General features: G+C 41.2%; 2 protein-coding genes across 2 annotated transcripts in view; both read right to left on the bottom strand.

Annotated features, from left to right (window-relative positions):
* Nucleotides 1-8599: 8599 nt before the first annotated feature.
* Nucleotides 8600-13179, bottom strand: LOC307020196 (keratin, type I cytoskeletal 50 kDa-like). Its single transcript, XM_079651403.1, has 7 exons — nt 10863-13179; nt 10306-10388; nt 10062-10218; nt 9824-9985; nt 9403-9528; nt 9035-9249; nt 8600-8750 (listed from the first exon to the last, which is right to left on the bottom strand). Exons 1-7 carry the CDS (start codon nt 11220-11222, stop codon nt 8711-8713), a joined length of 1143 nt encoding a protein of 380 aa, XP_079507529.1. The 5' UTR covers nt 11223-13179; the 3' UTR covers nt 8600-8710.
* A 30-nt stretch (nt 13180-13209) lies between these two features.
* LOC307020219 (zinc finger E-box-binding homeobox protein zag-1-like) overlaps nt 13210-16496 on the bottom strand; it is a 36147-nt gene continuing 32860 nt past the window's right edge. The window contains exon 2 of the mRNA XM_079651458.1: nt 13210-15376. Within this exon, the coding sequence (XP_079507584.1) occupies nt 15111-15376 (266 nt within the window). The 3' untranslated portion in view covers nt 13210-15110. The remainder of the gene's footprint in view (nt 15377-16496) is intronic.

Below are 16496 nucleotides of genomic sequence, written 5' to 3'. Positions count from 1 at the left end.
CAGCATTGTTTACAGAGATGCAAAAATGAACTTTTAACATGATAACAAACATCTGTTCTTGCATGCTTTGTTATTAGTACACAGATCATAAAGTTAATTAAAGTGATAAGATCACAACATTTCTCAGTATCTCATTAAATGCATTGTTATTAACTTTAACAAACCATAACACAAATAAATACATGATCAATAACCACACATCTTGAGTGATTGTCATTAATAAAGTTCAAGTTTTTCAGTTCAATAATATTAATAATCATAAACGTGCGACAACTCATCGACTAATTGTCTGAATTGGATTGGCAGCCCGTGATTCAACAGTGCGTTACCTCTTCAGTCAGCAGTCCTTTCACTTAGTTTAACTCATATGTTTAAGTGGGTTGGAGATGATATTTATAAATGAATATTATCGTTATTATAAGCAAGACAATAAATGGCAAAGATATGTAGAAAATAAACGTATTTAAGATACGTTCATAACAAACGTGACGTGGGAGAAAATACGTTTCTAGCTAAACGTAATTGAGAATGCAGTTTAGTTCTGTGGGAACGTAACTTTTAGGAGACAGGGTTGGTTGGAGACATTTAACACAAACTTTTCAAATTTTAATTAAACATTTTATTTTTATTCAATGAAAAAACATCTGAATTTAATGCCTGACTTTTTGAGACTTGGCAATTCAATTCTACAAAACAAAAGAGCACTAAAAAAATAAATGTAGACAAATGTAATGCGGGAAAACCTGAACACCAGGGAAAGCCCAAACTGATAGATAATCGAGAGGGTTAGAAGAAAAGGGTGAAGGAGGAAGAGTGGATAGAGGGAGGAGGAAGGGGAGAGAGAGGGAGGAGGAAGGGTGGACAGAGGGAGGAGGAAGGGTGGATAGAGGGAGGAGGAAGGGGAAAGAGAGGGAGTTGAGGAGTATGGAGGTATTTCTTAAGCGTTTTTTTTTATATCACTCGATAAAGTGGGAAAACCCGGCACTCCGGGAGAAAACCCTATATAGAAATATGATAGAGAGGGTGAGGAGGAAGGGTAGATGGAGGTGGGGTGAGGAAGATGAAGGAGAAGAGAGATGAAGATCGGGAAGAAAAGGCAGCTACTGTCGCCGTGGACAACTAGCAGTGGCTTCTATTATACTCCTCTTTTCTTCTCTTTTTTTTTATCCTTTCTGCTTTTCTTCCCCATACGTACCTTTCCTTCCGCGGGGGTCTGCTTTGGGTCAGAGACTTCTTCTGGGTCCTTCGCCTGTTCCTCTATCAGCAGCACTTCCTCTTCTGCCTCGGCCTTCTTTAGGTCAGAGACTTCTTCCAGTTCCTCCTCCTTCTTCTCTCTGCTTCTGCAGCTCTGGTCTTTCAGCACTGCCGCCCAGCTACGTTTTTTCTCCTCTCCGCTTTCCATGTTCTGCAGACCCAGCTCTCCTGCCTCGGTCTTCGGTAAGTCGGGGAACTCTTCCACTTCCTTCTTCTCATCCGTCGCCTCTGAGGTTTCACAGCTCTGGCCTCTATTGGCCAGGCTGTCCATCTCATTTACCATAATCGCTTTCAACGCCTTCTCTCTTCTCCTCTCATGTTTTTTCTTGTTTCTGTTTTTCTCTTTCTGCAGCATTTCCTCTCCGGCCTCGGTCTGCTTTAAGTCGGAGACTTCTTCCAGTTCCTTCACCTCTTCCTCTTCCTCCGCCTTCTTCTCTCTGCTTTTGCAGCTCTGGTCTTTATTGGCCACCACTGCTGCCCAGCTGCGTTTTGTCTCCTCTCCGCTTTCCATTTCCTGGAGGCCTGCCTCTCCGGCCTCGGTCTGTTTTAAGTCGGGGAACTCTTCTGGTTCTTTCTCCTCTTCCTCTTCCTCTTCCTCTTCCTCTGGGGTTTCACAGATCTGGTCTTTATTGGTCAGGTTGTTCTCTGTCGGTTTTACCTTCGCCATCGGTGTGAAGTTAATTTCCCAGCAATTTGTCTCAACAACAAGGTCATTTATGGACTCCTCTGGTTTCATCAATTCCTCATCCAAGCGAAGCTGTTTCTCAGCCTGGGCCTCAGGGAACTTCTCCTCCAGTTTGATATCCTTGACTCCTTTCCTCTGTTGTTTTTTCTTCTTTCTGCTTTTCTCTTTCTGCCTCACTACCTCTTCGGTCTTCTTTAAGAAGAAGAACTCTTCTGGTTCTTTCTTCTCATCCTCCCCCTCTGGAGTCTGAACCACTTCCTGTGTGGACTCATCCTCTTCGTCCTCCCCCTCTGGAGTCTGAACCACGTCCTGTGTGGACTCCTCCTCAGTGAACTTCTCCTCCTGATCTTCAATTATCTCGATCAAGGTGACTTCCTCTGCCTGGCTGTGATGTGTCTCAGCTCGGTCCTCAATGGATTTCTCCTCTGGATTCTTCATTTGATCCTCCATCTTTTGGACTTCTGTCACCATCACTGTCTCCAGGTGTTGTTGTTCCTCAGCCGGGCCCTGGGGTAACTTCTCCTCCTGGTTCTTTTCGACCTTGACTTCCTCCTCCAGGATGTCTTGCTTCACAGCCAGGACCTTTGTGGACATTTCCTCCAGATGTGACTTTTTGTCCTCAATCTTCTGGAATGTATCCTTAATCAAGTTGCTTAGAGAAGCCCAGCTCTCTCTTCTCTCTGCCGTGTCTTTTCTAATCCTCTCTGCCAGGGACTTGTTATCTTTCTCAATGCTTTTAACGTTTGTCGCCTTTTTCTCTTCCAGGCTCTTTGAAGATTCCTCCTTCAGTGCATTGTATTTCTCCTGCCAGTTTGTGGACACTGAGAGACGGTGAGAGAGAGACTCCTTCTCCTGTTTCAGACCCATGATTTCAGAGTCCTTCTGGTGGATCACTTCCTGCCAGCCATTCTCAGCTCGCACAAATCCGGCATTGTTTTGCACCAGCAACTGGTTTGATTGAGTCAGACCCTTTATTACAGCCTCCCTCTGCTCGATCCTGGTTATCACCATATTCTGGTGATAAGACCAACTCACCTCCCAGTGCTTGTTTTTCACTGCCAGGTCCTTTGCGTACTTGTCCAGAAGTTCATATTTGAACTCCCAGTGTTTGATAACCTCTATAAGTTTAGCATTGCTGAAGGTATTTGTGGCCTCCGTGAGCCTCTGAGCGGCTTCCTGCTCACACACTACTTGGCTAATTATTCCAGCCATGGCACAGTTTGTTTTGACTTGAATTGTGCGTGGTTAGAATAATTGAAGCGTGTCTGTATGAAACCGTGTTTCTTTGTAGAAAACGGTAACTGTCTTTAGTAGATTTTCTCTCTGAAAAAGACTGTATTGTTCGTATGCTGAATGTAGTTTTCTGTAGAAGTTAGTGTGAATCCGAATGACCTGTAATTAACACGACCTGTTCCTAGGGAGTACCAGAGTATAAATGTGAATCACCCTTGCATGTTTTGAATGTTCCGAATTCCAACCCAACATCAAGGCAGATGATGTCATCATTTACCTGCTGATGACCTCATGACATCATCAGCAGGTGATGTCATGAGGTGGAGGGGCTTGGATGTTCTTTATCCTGGCCTTCAAAATGGATTCTTAATTGAAGTGTAAAATAACAATACTCAACACCATGTTCTCTTCAAGCATTTAAAGATATTACTATTATGTTAATTAACCTAAGGTAAAATGTGAAATCAATTGATGTTTTTTTTTATTTGCTTTGTCTATTTTCTACTGATTTCTCAAGTGTTAGGAATCACTTACGGGTGCAGTTGTTTAGATATGAGTTTAAGCTAATTGCAATTCAAATGTGTTGATTATATACAATTGATATTTTCAGAAGGCAATTTAAATCAACAAAGAAGTCATGTTCAAGGAATCTCTGTTACGATACATTATTCAACACCAAACTTTTAATCTGCTCCATTATTTTATATTATTATTATTAGCATGTTTTCCAGGTTCAAGGCTTTTATTGGTCATACGTACAAAGCTACAGTGTAGTTATGACGATGACAATCTTAGGTCACAGGCTCCTCCAACAGTGCAACACAATAAAACAAAAAAAATAGTGCAAGTAATAAATACAAATTTTAAAATTGTGAAATAGTGAAAAATAGCAATAAGAGTCTATATACAAGTGATTGGAATATGATATATTAGATAAATAATTGTTAAATTGCACCAGATTAATGTTATGGATATTGTTTCAAAAGTGCAGGTGTGACAGAGACACTCAGAGACGCTCAGAGACACTCAGAGACACCCAAAGACTCTCAGAGACGCTCAGAGACGCTCAGAGACACCCAGAGACTCTCAGATACTATCAGAAGCGCTCGGAGACTCTCAGAGACTCTCAGAGACACTCAGACTCCCAAACAAACTATTAAGAAGGCACATCTGAGATTTCATTTAACTCCAGCTCTCGACACAGGTTCGGGAAAGCCCCATGAGCTTCTCGCTAGAGTGAAAATGGAACACACACGCTATTTGTTGTTTGTTTATATCACGTTCTTCTTCTCTCAGTGTATCACGCAGTCTGTCTTCCGGTTGTTGCCTCTTTTGAATGACGAATACAAACTACCGCCGCCTGCTGGTAGGGAGAGTTATTGCCACTAATGCATGCGCAGTTCGTACGTGCTACTTGGCCGTCGGCTGAAGTCTTTGCGGTGTGTTCCAGAGCGACACATGGCCAAGACGCAGGAGACGTGAGGCGACGTGAGGAGACGTGAGGTGACTTGAGGCGACGTGAGGCGACGTTCTGTCGGGACGTGTTCTTTAGTGTTCTTTGGTGTCAGTTTGGTGTGTAAGGACCTTCAGAGACGCTCAAAGACTCTCAGAGACACTCAGAGACACCCAGAGACTCTCAGAGACACTCAAAGACACTCATAGACACTCAGAGACACCCAGAGACTCTCAGAGACACTCAGAGACACTCAGAGACTCTCAGAGACAGATTTGTGCGTCTGTTGCTTTACTGTAAATGGTGACAACAAGTCCTCCAACTCATACGACCAAATGGGCCGATTGTTCAGGCCCTTATTAAAACCAAATATGTTGTTTGTTCAAGCGCTTAATAAGTCCTATAATTACGTTTAAAGTGTTTGCCCTCTAGTGCTCCCGTTGAATGCAAACGTTACAGATGGTCGTTTATTCCCAAATAACCCTCTCTGTAAAATCCTAAATTGTAGGATAGTTTGGCCATTAAAACGCTTTTTGATTAGATTTCTAGCGAGAAGTGTATTTTTTACTTTTAGAATCCACGTCCAGTCGATATGTAGGATCTGTAGTTATACGAAGATGATTTGAGGTATGCAGCAGCCTCCATGTAAAGTTACGGGTTGAAAACAGTATTTCCGGTCTCGACGTTTTCATAATAAAACCAGTGATCAAATGATTTAACAGTGATATCTGCACCTACTCATCAACTAAAAAACATCAGTTTATCCTTTATTGGTTTAAATTGTGTACAATGCTTTTTTTGTTTTCCCCATAGGTTTTTCTCTTTCGATTCTGAGAGACACCTTTCTTTTTTCAGAGGTTTTGATGGGCTAAAAACATCACCGCAATGCATGTCGGGATATGGTGTTTATCCGATATGAAATTGGAAAAACATTTTAAAAATTAATAATAATACTTAATTCCGAGTGTTCTTGCTTTTCTCTTTGGGAGTCATCACATAACGGCATTGTAATACACGGTCCGGCTGCATTAAATATTACATATCTGCCGTAGATATTTGTTTATCGAGCCCTGATCAGAAAACCTTTTGACAAACTGTAAGAAATGCCGCCAAAACTGAATACATGACGTAGATCATAAATATATTAGCAATTAAACAACATCTTCCATTTCTTTTCACACAATACGTCTCCTCGCAGTATCAACACTAATTCGGCTGACTGTTATATTTGATCGAATTGGTAGATAGGTTATATTTACACCATAACGGTGCACAGCTGATAGAAAGGGATTTTCTTTTGTAGTTTTTAAAGATATTATTTACTACCTTTCCAACGCCTCATGCAGTTGACTGTTACAGGTCTATACAGGTTCATGGTACAATACATAAGCTTCAAATCGAGAGACTGAAACTGTATTTTCCTTTAATGTTCTGTTTTAATTTCACAATAAAGTTAATAGTTATGTTTGATATTATTATGTTTTATTAACTACACCACTGTTTTTTTAACCCGCACCGCCTAGTGGTTAAAGCACGTTATTGAATTTTGTTGTTGAATACGTTTTATTTGATGAAAACATTTAAATATTAAGAGTAGCCTACATACAACATTGGGGGACAGTAGAAGGCATGATAGAACTATAGAATAGAAAATATCAAGAAGATACTGTAGTGATCTCTAAAACAGTTTAGTGCAGGACGTCCAAAGATATTAACAGGAGGATGTGCAAAACAGACAAACTTATAAGGCTTTATTTAAACATGAAAGAATACTTTAAGTTAAGGTCTTCTTTTGAATAAGAAAAAAACGTTGGGGTTATCCACAGATAAATATGAAGTCTGACAAAGTACTTGAGCTCCAACATATTGCATAGTTTATTTTGGCACTTGACAATCACCTTCCCTGAATTTGACTCAGGTGTAACTAAAGTCTGATTTAAGGGTTGTTTATATTTCACATCATTAATCAGAATCTGCAAAGTAACTAAAATAAATGTAGTGGAGTAAAAATACCAGGTTAACCTCTGAATTGTAGTGGAGTAGAACAAAGTAGGCCTAGTATGCTGCTGTAACAAAAACATTTCCCAACTTGGGATGAATAAAGTATATCTTATCTTATCTTAAGATGATCGATGGCTACTGCCATATTTGCAAAATGTGCCTCTGAGCCTTGACAAGTGCATGTTTCAGGCTTATCAATGAACAACAGGCGGGGTCAGGGACATAAGACCAGCTGTTAAATAAAGCTCTTCTGACCTTAGGTGTCATGTGGGTATATTAATTCATTTATTAATTATATGTTTTAAATGTGATAACACCACTGTGTTTCGTATCCCCTGAACCTCCAGGGTGTACACACTTTAATACTGGCAACTTCTAATTGTGGGAAATACGAAAACGTCTTATAAAGAGACGTGCCATAGAACATGTTGCGAAACACATAATAGCCAGCATGTGTGACCCCTAGGGAATCTACTGCAAGGGGGGCAAACACATATCAGTGGTTTCTATCACTAATCTTTTCTTAAACATTTTTCTAACGGATCCTTGTGCAATCAAGTGAGCTGTGTTCACTAATAAATCTGTGCTACACGGATCTATAACAGAGAACTATAGTGAGCTGCTGTTATTATTACAATAACTCTGTGCCAGTGGCGGCCGGCCCATAGGGGCACTAGGGGCGCTGCCCCACCTCTTCCCACATACAAAAAAAAAAATTAAATTAAAAAATATATATTTTATATTTTTTATTTTTAATGAACAAGGTAAATATCATACAATTAGTATCAGTAAAATGTATAATCTACAATAAAATCTTGTTTAAAATTGTGTTACGATGTCTAAAGTTGCTGATAAGTCACATGTTTCCTGCCTGGCCTTGCCCTTGGCATTAGTTTATCATTACGGGGCGCTGCCCCCGAGCCAAACAGCAGCAACCAGCACGTTGCAAAAGTCTCAATAGTAAACTGTGCCGCCGAAACATAATTTCAGCCAATCAGCGCCGTCAAATATTTTTGTCACGAGGTCACTCACGTTGGCGCCCACGTTGCTTACGTGCGTTGACGTGAGTTGTTTTTTAGACTCGTGAGGAACTGGGGTAGTTTATAGTAACGCAGTGTAGGCAGAGCCGTGACGTCATCTTCAATGAGCTCCTCAGGAAAACAACACAGCCGTTAGCTCTTAGCACTCAGAGCTCACAGCTCTTCATATCTGTTCAGAAACTAGACAAAAGTTAAACAAGTACAAACCACAAACTGTCTGTGTCATGGCGAATACAGTCGCTGGTTTATTTATGTCTGTATAGGCCGTTGTTGTGAGTTTGGACGGTCGGAGCATTTACAACGTTAGCTTAGCCAAATCTCCATTAGAAAACACGCATTTAAAAAGGTTTTTCGCCTGCCGTCTGTCTGCAGACTTGTCAAAGCCTTAATTCATGGTTTTTACTATCCGGTATCAGTATGTTGTTACTTCGGCATCATTTTGAAACGTGTATTACAATTAAATCACGGTCAAATATGTTCATCTTGTTGTAGTTGTAGCCCCCTTGACAGCGATTCTCTCTCCAGTTTAGCATACTCAGCCCGACTCAGCCTGGTTGTTCCTGGCCCTAGAACCACGATTTTATGGGGCCATTACATCACCAGAAGTCCCAATTTAAGGGGTCATTTCTCCCCAAAAAAAAAATGTTACTCACTATATCAACAGACCCACCAAAAATATTGTCCACCAGCCGCCACTGCTCTGTGCCATGAATTGTTTGGCTCTTAAGGACACTTCAAAACATATGGTAGACCTAGTATATTTTGCAACTAAATTATGTATCTATATATTCATTGGTGATAAAATAATATTGAAAGATATTGTGTGCAAAGATAATAGATAGAACATATTCCAAATGTTTCAGAGATGACTCGTTAATGATGTCACAGCAGCAGCTGATCATCAGTGTGTAAGTAAAACAAATGAAGCTCAGGAACAATGTTACCATTTATTTGTATTGGAGACGCTCAGACAGAGTCTGTTTAGAGTTTGAAGCTAATTACTGTTGATCCCATTTCCGTGTTGGTCCACTCCCTGCGTGATGGTCACCTGGTGCTGGTGATGGTCTTGGTAGTGGTGACAAGGCTGGGAAATAACATAATTCAGTTATTACAGCTTTATTTGTTACTTATTTATTTTTTCTTAGCTCATGTCAGCCTGCAAACACGCTCAACTCAGCTGCACTTAGTGTTAACTGATAATAAGCTGATGTTGGCATGCTAACACTTATTTCAGATGATTAACTCACGTCAGCAATGCACGCCCACAGTAACCTCAGATGCACCCTGTGATTTCTAAAAACTGGCTGATGTTAGCATTCTAACAATGAACTTAGATTGTGGGTAGAGACAACTTTTCCTTGGGCTCACCTCTCTCCGTCCAGCAGCCTCCTGTACTCGGTGATCTCCAGCTCCAGTCTGGTCTTGATGTCCAGCAGCATCTGGTACTGCTGTCCCTGCCTCTCCAGGTCACCCCTCAGCTGGCCCAGCTGATTCTCCAGAGCCTCCACCTGCCTCTGGTAACCTTCCAGCATGACGGAGTAGCGGCTCTGGGTCTCAGCCAGAGCCATCTCCACAGCTCCTTTCTGTTCAGGAGGAAGAGGGGGGACTCACTTAACACTTTAAAATCTCCTCAAACTGTCAGAACAGAGGGAAAACTTTTTAGACATCCATTTTCATGATTTTCTAAACTTTAAATATACAAGGTATATCTTTAATATTAGATGTAAATAGTGCACCTTGCTGATGTGCGCCTGCAGTTTGATCTCCAGACTCTGCGCTAATCGTCTGACCTCTCCAATCTCAGACTTGGTGGTGTGCAGCGTCTCAGTGCTCACAGAAACCTCTTGGTTCAGCTCGGCTGTCTGTGAGGGAAAGTTTGTTATTAAAGTTATGATCATGTACTTTGATAAAAACGTTTTCAAACTAAAAACACTCATAGAAATCACAAAATAAAATAGAAATAAAAAAAGTTTGAAACATAAGTGACTTTGATATTATGTTTAAAAAATGTAAACGTGAAAGAAAAATCTTAAAACTTAAAGACCTGAACTACTATGAAAGAACAAAACAAAATAATAAAATATAAAGGGAAAAAACTAAACAAATTGTTGATAAACTTTAAACAGGAAGTCCTGGTGGTGTAAGATGAGCTCTCACCTTGGTTTGGAACCAGGACTCCAGGTCTTTGCGGTTCTTTGAGGCCACGGCCTCGTAGTGTTCTCTGATTTGGGCGATGACGGCGGTCAGGTCCTCCTGAGGAGCGGCGTCCACCTCCACGTGCACCTGACCTCCAATCTGCTGCCGCTGAGCCAGCAGGTCCTGCAGGAAAACGGCACTTTAGACTTGTGTCTTTTAACATTTTAAATGCTATTTCCGTGTCGCTTCAGGGTCTCACCTCCTCGTGGGTCCTCTTCATGCTGATCAGGTCTTCTTTCAGAGCCTCGATCTGCATCTCAAGGTCGGCGCGGCTCAGGGTCAGCTCATCCAGGACCTTCCTCAGCCCGGTGATGTCGGCCGCCACCGACTGCCGCATGGCCAGCTCGTTCTCATACCTGCAGCACAGCAGAGTTTAACATTCAGACAGATTCAATCAGGTTATATTATGTTTAGTGTTGAAGGAAAAAGAGTCTCTCACTCACTTCATCTTGAAGTCCTCGGCGGCCAGCTGGGCGTTATCGATGGCGAGGACAAGGGCGGCGTTTCCACGAGCAGCGAAGTTTATCTGAAAGATCCAAAAGTAAGAAAAATGTTCATCTTAAAGATATGTATAGTAAAATGTTATATTAAATTGTATTTTTTTAAAGTAGAATCTTTATTACAGAAAACAAACTTTGTCTCAATTATTACAAACCCTTATTATCTAAAAAATGTGAGCTTATAAAGACAATATTGGTCAGAAAATAAGAAGTTATAATAACTTAACATTTTAAACCCTCCCAAAGATTGAAAAGAAAATCTTACAATGTTCCAAAGTAAAATGTGTTAATTTCATTCAAAGCTAAACACTATTTATGAAAAAAGGTGATATAATATATACTGTATATCTAATCGTTTTTCTTGTTTCTCATCTTTCTTCACAACAAGTTCTTATCTTGTTATTTTATGATTTAATTGTTATTTCCAAAGCCTTCTTTGCATTGCTTGGCACCTTTTCCCTTTGCGTTGTATTTATTTTCTAAACTTTATAGAATCTCACCTGGTCCTGCTGGCCTATGATGGTGGCCCTGAAGGCGGAGGAGTCGTGGGCGCAAGGCCGGCTCTTGCCCTCCAGGAAAAGTCTGATCTTCAGCTCCAGCTCTCCGTTGGCCTTCTCCATGCTGTGCACCTTGTCCAGGTATGTGGCCAGGCGGTCGTTGAGGTTGTGCATGGTGGCCTTCTCGTTGGCAGACACGTCCACGCCGTCGGCCAGGTTGAAGGACCTGCCAGCGGAGAACGACGAGTTGGCCTGGGAGACACGGACTCCGGACCCTCCGGCTCCTCCGTACACACTGCCGGCCCCCATGCTGTCGACGCGACGGGATGAGGAGGACATGTTGCTGCGGTTGCTGGAGTACATGGCTGAGTGTCGGCTGGTGGTCGGCTCTGAGCGAAGGGTGAAGAGCTGCTGGGGCCACGGGCTCCTTTTATGAGGCTGGACAGGGGTTGGGCAGGGGCCACTGTGATGCCCCGAAGCCCCTCAGAGCAAACCGGTCTGAGCAGGCGGTGTCCAGCAGGGCGGGGGCATAACCAGAATGTCCTCAAGGGCCTCAGGGGCCTGCTAGCAGCATGAGGGACCCGAAGGCTGTCTATACCAGACGAGCCAGTCCTGCCAGCCCACACAGAGACATCCAGCCACACCACACACACCTTCAAAAGCAGGAATTCTGCTGCAATTATGAAACTGGGACTCATTTCCATATTGTGTACATGTATCTGATGTTCAAATTGGCCATTAAAACTTAAAACATACAACAGGATAAAGAGTTTAGCGCAGTATGACAGAATCATGCAAGGAGAGCAGAGAGGATTAGGGGGTCAACATTACACAATCTCACACTATTTTTATATTTGAATTCATTAATAGTTAGTCACTCTTGATGATTTCTTTAAATGCTGTTATCAGTTTCTAAAATATAGAAGTTTATCTTTTCTCTGTTTTATATAATTAAAGTGAATATTTGTGGGTATGGACCTTTATATATATAGTCTATGGTATGGATTTATAGACTCTTGGAGACTGAGATGGATATTTCTCACACATTTCCGGCATTTTATACACCAAACATTTGATATAGAAATAAATCCAGAGATAATTAAATGAGGAATGTAATCAATAGTTGCAGCAGTAATGAATTAAAGCAGTAATGTTTAAAACATAGCCAATAAATACCAACAATGTGAGGCAGACTGTCCGCAGAGGAAACCGGTGAAACCAGAAGAGATGCAATCCGAATAAAAGCCACGAAACAAGAGCAGAGAGCAGGTCTGCTGTTATTGAAATATCCAAATACCACATATTACAAATGTTCCATCTCAATACACGCTCTGTGACTTGTTATACACACACTCCTACATTAAAGTATTTTGTGAGGTCTTCTAAAATGTTTTTAAATATAACTAGGGTTCTAGTTGAAGAGTTTGTAAATTAAACAGGCGTGCTTTCAGGGGTCGGATTTTGATAAAATTGACCGCTCTAACAACTTCAGTCAAAACCTCGTTTAGCTCGTGGCTAAGCTGCCTTGATGCTAGAGCCTCTCTGTGAATGAAACAGTGCGTCCACTGGGCGTTGGGCGAGACCCTCTTGATAAGTGCCTGCAGTCCCCTTCTTTACCCTGACATGGTCTGTGCGCCATCCGAGGAAAAGCCCACACAGTTCTCCCATTTCAGTCCGTGTTCTGTCAGGTAACTGTCAAGAGTCCCGCACTCAGTGACTCGGAATTGACAAAGCAATATATTTTTTTAATATATTTTTTTTGTCATGCCCCCCACTTTGAGAAACACTGAGGGACAGGGACACTAAATACAATATGCACCTGAAAATAAGAAGAATAGAGCCCCTTTAAGGTTAGACAGTCCTCCATTTTCAAAGTGGTTACCTGTTGTAAATACCTTGGTATCTGGCTTGATGATTGTCTTACTTTTAAACTTCAGTTCATTAATCTGCTTAAAAAGCTGAGGGTTAGACTAGGTTTCTTTTTCAGAAACAAGTCCTTTTTCTCATTTGAAGCCAGGAAAAGGCTAGTCACTGTGACCTTTTTACCTGTGCTATGGTGATTTGATCTATATGAATGCACCTGCCCATTGCCTGGAAAAGTTAGATGCCGCCTATCACAGTGCCCTGAGATTTCAAGTTCACAACTTTATAGCAATGGGTGTTAATTTACTTATATATACGAACAAAGAGCAGCTAAATATCACCTTTAATAAGTCAAGGATAATTTACTGCAAGTTTACAATTCCCTTTGGCGCCCCCTACTGCTGATACCAACACTGGAGGAGAGACAGGCACAACTTTGGGAGTTTAGCCTTTGCACACAAACCTATAAAACACATGAAAGGGAAAACCCCAAAAATCATAAAGGGGGCTTTTAACAGCAACTATAAAGTTTCTTCTTAACTTAAACATCAACAACTTAAAGAAAAGGCTCAGGCATGTAAAATGTACAACTTAAGCACTTTCTCCAAACAAATGATGGCTCTTCTTTTATTTTATTCCAGGCACTTTCATATTTAAACTAAAGCACTTCTTTGATAAAAGGCAGTTGACGTCTTCCTTTAGTAATAATCCATTAAGGTCTGAAACATTGGAGTACTTCTTCAAGATAGGGTTGTCAGTACAAACCTGACGCTAATAAAAGCAACAGGTCAGACCTCCACTGCCATCTAGTGGTTTTATTTGGGACAAGCGATTTCATTCCTGTTAAAAAGTCCATAAGAATTACAGTTCAAAACAGATGCATGGTATATTCTGCTGACAAAGTGCTGACAGCCGCTACACTCAAAGTACAAAAAAAGAATTCTCCATATGCGATATACATAATTAAATATACAGTATGACCTTAGATTGTTAATTGCTGCATCAAGCAGGTAGTAACGGTTGTAGATAAACACAGTTTTTATACACAATGTTTAGAACGTCTTGTGATATTTATTGTATACTTGTACTTTGTTGTTCCTTAAACAGTTAGTCCACTCATTTAATTTTTACATCAAGTTCATCACGTTTTTAATTTCTCTTTTAAATTTAGTGAAGTACAAGCATCAATATATGTACTAAAGTACAATACTTGAGTAATTGTACTTAGTTACTTTCCAACACTGCAAATATATAATCCTTGCTCATAACTAAATGAACTATGAATGATTAGTGCTGATTGTGGTCTTCAGCCTTCAGTTCAGAGTTGGGTGGTCTTCTAGCGCCACCCAGTGATACATTCTTATCTTTGCTTTTGCGTTTGACTCTCTTCCTCATTTTTTTGTTAGCTTGACATTTTAAAACAGTCGTGGTTGAGTCAGGCTTTAATTTGTACACGGAGACTGACCCAATGAGAAAAACAAAAAAAGATAAAACAACCTGGGGTTGTGTCAGTTACACGTTTAATAAGATACTTTTTAAGTTCTGTTTGAAAAATATGTGTCCCCAGACTCCCCACTAAAAAAAATACATTTCATTGCCACCACAAAACTCACTGTTTTGTTTTCTCAAGTGCAGGCACATGTGGCTTTTGTAGATAGCGGTGACTTCATTCTAGCTCCACTTACTCCTAAAGAATATCTTTAATTTGCCGTTTGTCATCTCTTCCTCTCCTGTCGTCCTCCAGCTGGATCTCCATAGCAGCACAGCAGAAGTCGAGAACTTTCTCTTATTCCCTCTCTCTCATCTGAGTCACGTTGGGGCCGTAGTCCAAGCATCAAACTACGGTACATGCAGGTCTGAGGAGTGAAACTCTGCTACCTCATTCACACCAACGGTGTTTCAGGGCCGGTTCGGAGCTGGAGCTTGAAAAGCACCGGGTTTTCCTGTTCACACCGCAGCGGAGCAGCCTCTTAGCTCCGGAATCCGGTTCGTGTCCGGCTAGAGCAAAAGCACCGCATACGTCACGCTTACGTCGAGGCGGGGGTAGGGGGAATCGGAATCGTCGTTGAAGTTGATGATTACGATTGTAGAGCAGTTTTGAATGTAGCATATAACGACTGTAAAGTTGGTAGGAAAGTCGTCCCATTTCTTCCATTTCGTTTCGACAGAGCAAAACCAAAACAAGTAGCGCTTCAACACAATCGGCCATTGTTGTTGTTGTCGGTGTCAGCTGTGAGGGGTTTCCGCGGTTTGGCTTTATGAAGCAGGCACGCAAACGGTTACTTCATACCACAAACGATGACGCAATGACGCAGCACCAGACGGACTCTGGGCGGTGTGAAAAGAGCCGGAGCTAAACCGAAGAACCGGTTCTGAACCTGAAAAGCTCTAGCACGGAGCTTGAACCGGAGTTGCGTTGGTGTGGATGAGGTAAGAGAGGTCTCGAACCGGGTCAGAGTCAGGACGGATATTCATGCAGCGACTAGAGTTGCGTCTAGAGTTGTACTGGGAGTACGATCCGGAGTGAGAGAAACACTTCCCGCACTTGTCGCACTGAAAGGGTTTCTCCCCGGAGTGCACCCTCATGTGTTCGATCAGGTGGTGTTGGTGTTTGAAGGCCTTCTCGCAGACTTTGCATTCAAATGGTCGTTTTCCTGAAAATAGGAGAACAAAGAGTCAGACTCATACTGCGCCTGTCTGAAAAACGACACCAACAAAACTGAGACAAAATTAAGTAGTAGAGTAAACACCTATAACTAAAACTGAACACGATAAGATAGGAGACTGATACCCAAACTTGTGTTCATTTAGATTTCTCCAGAAATTATTCGAACATTAAAAAACTGAAACAATTACCTGATACACTCATTAGTTGATTGACAGAAAAATAACTGTTCAATGAGAGCTTTTATACATTTTTATTTAGGTTTAGGCCTGTTGGCCATATGTTTTTTTCCCTTGTGTTATGTTCACATTTCACACCCTTTGGTAATGTTCGGGTCAAATTGACTCGGGACATATATCATCTGCAAAGTTGCATGACTGCATCTTGCACAATTGCAAAATTGTAGTGACAAAATGTGTCAGCTGACAATATGAAGAGGTTCTCAAATCCTCCTCTATTCTAGTTCCCGATACAGTAGAAGCTTCCAGAAGCCCATTCTGCCACGAAACGCTAACGGTCAACTATGTGAAACAATGGCAGCATCCCACCCACACTGATTCAATAGACATGGACAGTTCTTATTTTAATAAAGCTGTTTTATTCCTATATTTTTCGTTATCTATTATGTGTTCATGCAAATTTGTGACAATGTATTCCATTACATTTACTAATTGCCTAACCATCAGTAACCTACTGTAAGTATCTGATATTCATATAACCTCAACAAATCACTTTCCATTATTTTTGGGACAAATCAATATCAATGCAATACAAATAAATACAATAAGGCTTTTACTACGTTTTAAACAACCCAATATCACGGCAAAACGTGAACATGTGACGATTTACCATGCTGGGAGACGTGAAGATGTCACGATTTCGTCCCTTCAAACGTGACAGTTACACAGTATTGTTAACCAGTGGAGAAATAACCGGAAATGCCAAGCAAATGCTACCCCGACGTAATGATTTATTTTTTAATAGTCACACTGTTGTGACTCGACAGATATGTTAGGTTTAGTTATCCTGTTTTTATTTTGAAAGTAATCTTTCCTCTCATTCCAGATCCCACATTTCCTGCCTTTGTGTGTTTCCCGCCCTTGAGATTG

Source organism: Notothenia rossii (genome assembly GCF_949606895.1).
Source record: "Notothenia rossii genome assembly, chromosome: 9".
In the NCBI taxonomy this organism is placed as follows: Eukaryota; Metazoa; Chordata; class Actinopteri; order Perciformes; family Nototheniidae; genus Notothenia; species Notothenia rossii.
Note: the sequence above shows the minus strand (reverse complement) of the source record. Positions and strands in the feature narration are given on the sequence as shown.

Bases quoted from the DNA above. Each gene is read 5' to 3' on its own strand.
- LOC307020196 (XM_079651403.1), bottom strand. From the start codon at position 11,222: ATGTACTCCAGCAACCGCAGCAACATGTCCTCCTCATCCCGTCGCGTC. The intron at 10,389-10,862 runs GTGAGATTCTAT...TGGATCTTTCAG, and splicing joins TCATAGGCCAGCAGGACCAG to ATAAACTTCGCTGCTCGTGG. The intron at 9,250-9,402 runs GTGCACTATTTA...CCTCCTGAACAG, and splicing joins TGCAGGCGCACATCAGCAAG to AAAGGAGCTGTGGAGATGGC.